General features: G+C 31.6%; 1 protein-coding gene across 1 annotated transcript in view; it reads right to left on the bottom strand.

The window, feature by feature from the left end:
• Nucleotides 1–10,897, bottom strand: part of FOXP2 (forkhead box P2) — a 582,130-nt gene that overhangs the window by 35,881 nt on the left and 535,352 nt on the right. The window contains 3 exon segments of the mRNA XM_017535042.2: nucleotides 327–410; nucleotides 2,030–2,117; nucleotides 9,448–9,552. Of these exon segments, the coding sequence (XP_017390531.1) occupies nucleotides 327–410; nucleotides 2,030–2,117; nucleotides 9,448–9,552 (277 nt within the window).

Raw genomic sequence — 10,897 nt, 5'->3', positions numbered from 1 at the left:
AGATTGCTCAAAGAAGGTTTCCTTTTAATATCTGTAAACCTATCACAGAAAGAAATTCTCTTGGCTTCAGCCCCAAGGCAATGATTTGTGCACTGATAGGTGTACTTTGTTTAGTGTCACCCACGGTGTAGATTGGATAGATTTTGTAAAAGATAGCATTACTTTAAAAGAAACATACAATTTGACAAGCGATTACATTTTACTTTCATTTTATTGCAGTATTTTTCATCACACTCATTGTTTTCTAACTGTCACTAAATTGTTCATTTTCTTAGTCTGTTACATTGGGAGAGCTATTTACTGTTTATAAAGCAATATGCACTTACAGGTTTGGGAGATGGTTTGGGCTCTGAGGGTCGCATGTGCAAGTGGGTCATCATTGCTTGAAGACGTTCGCGTTCTTTAGAAAGCTGTTAAGAAAGAGTGAGATCAGAAGCATTTTAGAAATGACTGATACAGCTATTTTATTGCAGTGATACATCTTATCATTGAGCTTGCCTCAGAATAATGATTCCTGCATATAAAAGTCTGTGTCAGGAGGAACTTATCTGGGAGAAAATGCAACTTTAGCTATGGAGGGGGAAAAACTTTTATAGCTTTTCTTATGTTAAAAGGTCAGAGAAAACAAATAACACTTCATCTTTTTGTCAATAAGAGAATTGAGGTCACAGTTGCCTCGACAGTAACAAGTTACTGAAACCATAAATTAGAAGGCCCATGGTGTCTCTTTAAAGTCCTGTGGACACTGTTAGCAATGGACTAGTGCCAACAGCTGTGAAGGGGTGAAGGGTTCTCAAAGCGAAGTGCCTGCCAGGATTGTCTACACACTTCATGCATTCCCACTGAGGTCCAGTTAGTGCCCCCTGCAATCTGCCATCATCAATCTAATTCAATAGAGTGACAGAGACCAGGCAGTGTGAAATGCTGAACTCTGCCACGGAGTCGGCATCTACACTTGCACTGGGTCTCATTACAACTGACGGACCTTACTTTTCCATCAGTCAGACACAGCAGAAGGAAAAAAAAAGAGGCATAATTGGTCACACTGAAGACTGTATCATCAGCTGAACTCTTATGTTTTAGCCTACCTTTTGTAAATGGTAAACAGGTTTATAAAAAGCTTTTTAAACTATAACAGTGATGGTGCATTTTGTATTCTTGATTATTTTACAAGTCAAAACAAAATATTTTTAGTAGCTCTCTGAAAAAAAAGCAATGACATGATGAATTTGAAATAAGATGTAATAAAATATGAAGAAAAATCATATATTTAAATGAAACAAAGTATTAGTTTTATTGAAAAAAGATAATCTTTAAGATGAAATGTTAGGGGAAGCCTTAAAGGCTTAGTAAAACATAGCAAGAGTCAGACTTTGGGTGACATAATTGATTTCTGATCAGTTCTATGAATTCCATTTACTTCTGGCCAAATTTTGTTTCAACATTAATAGAATTTTTTTAACTTAAAACAGCAGCATTTGATACAGCATGTATATTACCATCTGTGATATAAATTATTTGCCTTTAATCTAGCTAAAGAAATGTATAAATAATTTTTACAAGTTCTTTAATTAAAAATAGACTAGAAAAAAGAAGAATCTTTCAGGGTGTTATATTACAAGTATGATATTGTAAAGACTGGCTATTTGCTATAATATAAAATCTTACGGAAAAAATCAAGGTTAGCTCATGCAAAACCCGTGTCTGTAATAAAATCATATCTAATTGGGAGTTTTGTCTAACCTACATTGGAGAAAATTTAGATCTGACTACTTTGGGATATTCAAATGCATATGATATGGTCTAAAAGTTATCAAAATATAAGTGATAAGTATATTAAACTATAGCAGTCCTTCCTGGGTTATCAATAATTGCCACTGTTAAAACAATCTAAAATTCCATGTATCTCCATTAGTTATTATATAACTAAGACAATAAGATGCAGCCTGAAAGACCCAGAATATTCTCAGTACTCAGCGTAACACACCAGACATCTGAGAAGAGTCCATTAAGTAAGCATTTAACAAACCTGTATTTCTAATTGTTGCACCACCTGCATTTGCACTCGACACTGAGCAGTGCTTCGGTCATCCAATGCATGTTCATTGTTAAGGTGCCTAAACCAACAGAAGACACAAAACAGAATGTAAAGTGATGTCAATATCAGTGGCATATGCTACATTTAAAAAGCACTACACTGAAGTCATATGTTCCTGTGCGCTGGGAAAACAGAAAGCCTTGAAACCATACAGAAAAAAGTTACAGCTGCTTACGTGTTGTGTGAAAATTATTTATGTAATGTAAAGAGACTCTTCAAATGGCAGAAAATGTCAGTCTCAAAGCTTATCTGTTATTATAAAAAGTACTTCCCTAGACCATTTACAGAGTTACAGTAGAAGTCATATTACTTATGCCATTTTTTTTAAAAAAAGAACAGCTTACAAATATATGAACCAAAAGCAATTTTGAAGAGAACAAAGGCAATTTTCTATTCCATTTCTGTTAAAACAGTTTGTTGTTTCTATAATGTATTTTAGTGAGCAATGTCTTATTTCATTGGGATGCGGTATGAATTAGGTAAAGATGGCAAATTATCATCCCGTGGAAACATCAATATTTAAGAAGAACGATGATTTGCTGATAGTAATGAAGAAACTTCATTGAAGATTCTGATCATCAGAATAATAGGACTAACATTTCATGTCTAGTGTCCCAACGAGGAGACATTTATCCTAATCTTATTTTTAAAATGGTGAAAAATAAATAACTCCAATGATCTTACTCTAATCTTGAATATGCATTAGTCTACCATTATTATTTCTATATAATGTTTAAAGAGATCTCTTTAATGAGTGGTATGTTAATACACCATTAGTAATTTAGTAAAGCAGTATCTCCAATGAACATAAAAACATTTAGTAATATATACTCTGTAATTTGTAATATATAATGTCTTTGATGCCTCCCAAAATTAAAAGAAGTAATCTTCAAGTAATTCAACATCCTTTGGTGTATCTATTTCACCAGTGGGCAAACTAAGGGAGCAATTTCAGAGATGTTCTCATCAATGCATGTAAGTGAAATGGCATATTGAAAAAAAAAAAACTCACAAAATTAAATAAGAATTTGTATATTTACCCATGTGGGCTCAAGTACCATTTAGAATGATATAATAGTCTAAAAAGGTTGTAATAGCCCCGGGTATACTGAATTCAACGAAAATATTTTTGTGTCCATTCAAATTATTTACTTATATTTCTTTAAATTCATAATGAAGCAGAAAAAATTTAGACACATATATGTAAAACATATGAAGAGTAATTAAAGTCATGTTGCTAAGAAAAACTAATTTTCTTATAAACAAGAAGGTTTATTTGTTTATATATCTACGTTCAACCATCAGAAACCTTTGTTTTGCCTATACCTTGATAAATTAAACCAGTTTGTTTTAATACTGCCTTATTGATCCTAACAATGAAGCCTCCATGTATATATCTTATCACATTGTAAGTCTTGATTCAAGAAAAACTGTGGACTAAAATAGCGAGGTGGATAGTGTTAAGCTGAAGGAATGTGGCTGGGGTGCAGGGAGGCACCTCCACTATACCTGTCTGCTTTCTAAGCTCAGCTCAGGTTTGTTCTGCTGTGAACCTAACTGTGGAGAGGACTGACATTCACTCACCCTCTCTGGAAAGGAGGTATGGAATGTGAGAGTAAACCAGAGGTTAGTTAACAGAAAGTGTCACCAATTCCTAAATGACAAGACATTTAAAAATTGTTTTTCAGGGTTTTTCCCCCAAATTTAAATGAACAGTAAGATAATTTTCTACCAGCATAATACAGTTGTGTGTTGTATTCTTAATGCTTCATATTGCTGTGTTTCTGTAAGATTTTTTTTCACCATGAACTCTTGGGAAGCACAAATATATTTATTTCATATCAGAAAAAATGAGGCATATTTTCAAAAATGCTTCAGTTACACACTGTGATTAGGGTGTAAACGGAGGAAGCAAGATAAGTAGACTATGCGGGTCTGCAATAAAAGGCGTAGTCAGTGTAACTTTTTTTTCGTGTGAAATCACTTTTTAAAATGATTTTTTATACTTGTTTACTGCTTAGTGATAATCATGATCTTATATTTAAAGAACTAAAAAAAGTACAAAATGTTTGCATTATATACTTGGGTCTTAGAGACCTATTCAATTTATCTATGCAGCTTTTATTAGAATAGAGACTGTAGACTACAATAATAGTCAATGAGGTTTTGTCTTGATTGAATTTTTCAGTGGAACACAAAAGAACCTTGCCATTAAAATAGTCCTTTATTCTCCTGTATGAAGGCGAAAGGTTTTTAAAGTGTTGTGATGTTCAGTAATGAGCCTCTATCTAAATTATCATTGGTGACAAACTCACAAAGCACTTTTCGAGGACACATAGTTATGAAATGCCAGAGCTGCCACTTTCTTTCCTGTAATTATAGGCTAGCTTGCAGCCCTTCAATGATCATTTATAGAACAGCCTCCAGTGGATTACTGAGAACTTGAAAAACACATACATACCTCTGCCACATCTCCCTTCTCCTTTCCTCGCTATTGTTTACCAGTGATATGTAAAAGAATAGTGCCTATTCATTCCCTCTACTTAATTATGCCAATCAAAGTACAGAAATAGTGTCAGATATAAATACAATGCAATAAGACTAAGTAAATAGGCTAAGTATTAACATTAAATTATGAATTTATGTATTTATGACTATTTTGTGCCCAAATTATTCTCTTTTATGTTTTTATAACTATCTCAGGTACTACTCATTACTGTTCAAAAATTCTCTATGATTTATAAATCAAGAATGAGATAATACTGAAAAATGAGAGGATTGGTGGATTTTCTCAGTCAGTGCCTAATTGCTGTTTCAAAATGCATATGCAAAGGGACATTTCATTAATCATTTAATCATGTCCCTTGCAGGAAGTTGGAACTAATGTTGCAAATACCCTTTTCATATGAATGCTCCATAATACTATCTTATGCATTTGATATATTGCCTATGTCATAAATTATGGCTGCTTCAAAAGGACCAAGTGGGGTTGTTATCCCTGAAGATGCTTGTTACAAAACCTTTATTAAGTTTCTTTTTTTACTTATTGGTAGTTCTATTTCACAGCTTCATACTAGCCAACAATAATACTCTTTCTGATGGCAAAGGTCTGTAAATTACCCATGCAATCACTAACACCATTTCACAGGCCTGTTCTACTTCTACTGGTCTGCTAACAAGGCGATTACACACAAATTACTGAATGCCTATGAAATATTTAAATGCATTCTACTCTACTATGCATTAATAAGAGCAAAGCAAGCTCTGGAATTCTGGTTAGCTGCAGTCCCTAATGTCCCCTAATGAGCCTCTTACCGAGACTGCAGTTCAAACAGAGAGGTGAAGAAAAAATGCAAAGGGTGCCTTCAGAAAGGCAGCACTGAACAAACATTGTGTGAGCCAGTTCTAATTTATGGGTCACTTTATAGGTATATTGATTTTTGTTTTCAAAATGGAATAAATGATGTGGTCGACTGACGTTCTTTCAAAACTGCATTGAATCTGTGTGCTAGGTAGATAGCGTAAACTAGAAAAAACATAAATAAGCAGTCAAATTATTTCTAAAAACAATTAAGCAGGCACTTCAGGAAGACAAAAAGTAGGAAAGGATCCTTCCAATGTATTTAATGCATAATTCTCTTTAACGAAGCTTTTATAGATTATGAATGTATGTGGTAACTTCAATTATATACACTTCAGATTAGTGATTCAATTTTAACCTTTAGATTTTTCAAATTCATTTAAAGTTGTAGCATTTTATAAGCTAAAAAGGGATCAGATTTAAATCCAAGTATGTCAAAGACTGTTTTAACAAAATGTTTCACTTGCATATCACTGGTGTTTGATTTATTTTGCATCAAGCTTTTTATGTTTAAACACTGACAGGAGTTTAAATACAAAATGTTAGCTGTCACTATTCATTTAGTTGATTATGTGAGATGCCTTAGTTTTGAGAGATGGGGGCACTGTCACCAAAAGAAACAACATTCTGACAAGTTCAAAGAATGCCTTCTTGAGGTCATAATTTTGTAACCATGCTGCCTAGTCAAAGACAAAGAAATAGACAATACACATTAAGTAACAGCATAATTTTTAAAGTAGTCAGCTGCAATAAAACAGACAATTTTCTATTAAATCAACTACTCTGTTTCCACTATGTTTTCTATTGCTCTTCATATAGTATCAAGCCTTAAAAATTTGGTCTGTAACAAGTTTAACTCATTTACACCCATCGACTAATTAATTTTTAACACATTAATATCTGCATAGACACTAGCCATTCTGCCTTTCTTAAAGGAGAGTATTTCCACCTTTGTATCTCAGACCATGTTTTGTGTGCTGGCATCTGTGCATGCAGGTTCAAGAACACTTGTCTGCTAAATGGAATGTTATACTGTAAACCTTTTGGCTTAAGCTCTAAAAGTCAATCCATCTATATTCAAGCTGACTTAGTTCCAATGGAATGATAATTAATTTTGCAGACAAACTACTCTAAAGTTTTGTCAGATGTTATTACACTTTGACATTTATAAGACAGTAATGAAGAACTAGTATTAAATGCTTTTAGTGATCTAGTGAGATCCTCAATTAGTGGTCAGGAAAAATGGTTAGCTTCTGTCAACACCTACTTTACAGTAAAACTCAAAAATTTTCCCAAACACTTTTTTATCTTGGATTTCCTTCTTCTTCTTTTTTTTTCTTTTTTTATCTCATTGAAAAGAGTGCCTCAAAGAATATAAAAGAATTAAAGAATTTGTAAGAATACAAATATATATACAATACATAAATATATAAAATACATAAATATATATAATATATAGGTAAATATATATGTGTTATACATATGCAACTGTCCTATAATGGCTTTTCATTTGGTGTGAGGTAAAAATAGAAGGATTTCACTAGTTTGTTTTGGGATGTAATGTGAAAAAAGAATTTGAGACTTAATATATTTTTTACCATTCTTTGTAATTTAATATATATCAGCTAAATAGTAAAAATGAATTGTTTCCTTTTATTTCAAACCAAGGTATAAATTATCTGATACCAAATTAAACCTGAAGCTGTAAAATGTATTTTTAGTGCATTTTAGAAGTAAAAATGCCACAATAATATTTTTCTAAAAAACTTTCATAATGAACACTGGATATAAAATTTAGGGAGAATGGATACACAACAAAGTGAGAACTAAAAACTTTTCACAGCTTTTTAATTTATCTATCATTTTCCTCCCCAAACCCTCAATTTTCTCCTCTGAGAAAAGTAAAGGAAAAGCAAAGTCCTCTGAGAAAAATCTGTGTAAGTGGTGATGCTTTCCTTCTTCATTTTCACTCCTCGCACAGATGCCAAATAAACTTTTTTGAATAACTGAAGTTAATTCATTTAATGAGATATTTTGTTTCTTTTCAAATTTCTAACACAGTTTAAAGACAATAATGCCCCTATGGAAAGTAAATCTAATTGATAGTTCACTTCAGTTCTGTATACTTATATTAGCTCTATTAACAGAATATATCACAGATCTTTGAATTCGTGAATCTAAAGCATATCAAAACAAAAATGGACTAAAAAAAGGCCTTAAAACCTCCTGTCATTAGTTCTGTCATCCCTATAAAGTTAATGGGTTGGAAAAATGGTCAGTCTTTGGAACCAAAGTTGATATTTAATTGAAAGGAAATGCTTTTCTAATTGTAATTTCTTTTTTTTTTCCTTTTTTTTTTTAAACACTGGCATGAATATGAAAGAAGACTATGCATGGTAAAATGAGGGTTCATATTTATCTACTTGTTAGCAATAAAAACATAAATATTTGAAATAAGTTAAAATGCTCCTTTCAATTTGCTATAAACAAAATCATACTAAAGGAAAATATGTATTTTTTTCCAAAAGATTTATTTTGAATTTTGCCAGAAAGAGCAATTTGGAGCAATAAAATGCATAGTGGTTAGGTTAGTCCTATGGCATAATTTACCACTCTAAAAAAAAACAGTTTAACAATAGCCCTCTATATAATCTCAGTGGTAAGGAATAATATATTGATAAGGACTAATGTATTAACATTAAGAAATGGGAAATCATTTGTTAAGATAACATTAATATGTTCTTTCTTTGCTTTAACTTTTTTTTTTTTTTAAGAGAAGAAAACTTCAGCAAATCTACCTGACATTTTTTAATGGTCTCTTTGCGTATAATCAGTTTCATACCCCAAGAAATGGTAGCTCACAACTGTTTTGATACAAGAGAAGTGCAAATTTTCATTTAAGGCCATTTATAAAGCGCCATAGCGGTATATGAATCAAAGTTTCTCTTAATTAGTTAGAAATGATAAAAGGTTAAAAAAATCTTTGTGGAAGTCTTACTGTAATTCATTTATAAAGTTATTGTATGCCAAGTACTTGTGCCTGGTTGTTAAGGTGCTTTTGCTCTATACCCTGTAGTCAGTCTTCCATTTGTAAACACATCTTTTTGATGTTTCTACCAACATCCTGGCAACAAAGCAGTGCAATTTCAAATGAGCTAATTAACTTAATTGTTGATGAAGCATGAAACAGTTCACTCACCCTGTTAGCTGCACCATGACAACATAAGAGTCTCAGCCTGTGAAGTTACTCATCTCCATAAGCCTATCTGTAGTTCTCTGTTTAGATCTCTTATATACCAGAATTGTGTATGGAAAACATTTCAGGAAAGATGAATGTTTTCACTTAAAAAATAACCCCTTAAGAATTTTATAAACAAAATATTGTATTTAAAATTAAGAATATATAAAGTTTTGGTTTTAAGCTAGAGAAGCCAGGTAATCTGTTATACAAACATATAGCCATGTGTTTTTCTTCATATTTCTAAGGGCAAAAAGTAATAATGAAAATGAAATGTAGGTATTTCTTTAAATTTTAGCCAGCAAAAACTTTCATTTCTAATTCTTGTAGTTAAACATATATACTACATATCACTGTTTTTAAAAATACATAAATCTTGTAATTAAAAAAAAAAACCTTCAAAATGTTTACTGAAATACGTATTATGATGACTCACATATTATTAGAAACTTAAAACTTAAAATAATTCTATGTTATAAATAATTGTTATGTCTCCAATGATTAATGACATATTATTGTAGGCTAATATTTTTCATTCATTCAAAAATCTTTACTAAGTGATTTGTAAAATATCTTCAAGAAAAGATGAGGCCTGACCTTGCTAATCCACTTGTTAGAGCCCACAGAAATCTTCAAGTATGGTCTTATTACGGACTTTTACTTTTCTCCTTCATCTTTTGTTTATTTACAATGTGCCTAAAACTCTCGTACAATTCAGCCCCCAGCCAAAAAAAAAAGTGAAAAACCTACTTTAAAAACTGTCCAAAATCTTCACAAATGCTTTCACAGCCTGGCCATTTGCAAACTCCATGGCCATAGAGAGTGTGAGAGGCCCCAGTCTCCTCATGTGACGAGCTGTAGCAAAAGAACACGACGTCAGATTCATCTCAAAAAGCTATAATTGTTGCAGGCTGCTAGCGCCTGTCAGGTTACGATCAGTGACAAACAGGTCAAAACAGGTCAATTCAGCTCAGAGCAGTCAGAAAAATTTAATCGTTCTATTGAATAGTTCAACTGCCAAGGCTAGATGATGTTCCAATTAGAGGAGAAATAGAGACAAAGATGACTGTTAATAAAGGATGAAAAACTAAGAGGACTGTATAATATCATATGCTAATCCTGCCATATGACCTTAATGTAACATTTTACCTCTAAATAAAAAATATATATTCATATGTGGTCAAGTGAAAAAAACTTTGTTTTTTAAAAAAAATAGGACAGTCATCATAAGATTTTTGAAATGCTCTTTTTAAAGAAGATATGGACCTCTAGGATCATTTAAATTGTTTAATATTTATGTATAAGCCACATATATTTCTACTAGTTACACTTGATTTAGAAATTCTACGTTGGAACAGTATTCATTAGCTATATCTTTATATAATTATTGAAGACTTTTGATAAGTGAATGTTAGATGGAGAGATCCCAGAGAAATCAACCAACTTTTGGGATATATAATCATCAAATTAATCACAATTAAAACAACAGCATGAAAGCATTCAGGGGCATACCACTTTATACTAATAAAATCTAACCAGAAAAATTTTCCATGATACACAAATGAAGGCCAGAAACATCACAGAATTATAGCATTTTATTTTAAACCGTACTATAATTAAATATATGTTTATTTGAAAAATATTTTTGTTTATGACAAAGAATTTTTTATGGCAAGGAACATATTCATCATATTACATAACATAATACTATCAATCCACTACACTTACATATGAAGTTTGGAGCTATATTCATAAGCCTAAACCATTATGTTAAGAATCCTACACTTACATTTCATCTTTTCAAAACAGATTTTTTTCACACTTAGCAATATTTTAGCTTATGAACTATATGCAATTTACTTTAAAGGACCTGATTAGAAAGCAATATGCCTAAATAAATGGAACTAAAGGACAAATGTACATGAATGCTCCTTTCACAAAGACAATTTTTATACAACTAAAATAAAACAGTAAGTTAAAAATTACCTAACATAACACATTTAATATTAATAACTTAAATCAAATAATATTTCTTTGAATTTTTAGTTGAATTTAATCATAAAATTACCAACATGTTTATTTTAATGTACTTACAAATTTCATCATGCCACAATGAAAAAGGCAAACCAGATTTTCCATCCTAGTTTATTATGCCTGCATTTATGCATATATCTGTTCTCTGATTTCCAACTCATATGTT

The sequence above is a fragment of the Cebus imitator genome, unplaced genomic scaffold (genome assembly GCF_001604975.1).
Source record: "Cebus imitator isolate Cc_AM_T3 unplaced genomic scaffold, Cebus_imitator-1.0 Scaffold90, whole genome shotgun sequence".
Classification (NCBI taxonomy): domain Eukaryota; kingdom Metazoa; phylum Chordata; class Mammalia; order Primates; family Cebidae; genus Cebus; species Cebus imitator.
Note: the sequence above shows the minus strand (reverse complement) of the source record. Positions and strands in the feature narration are given on the sequence as shown.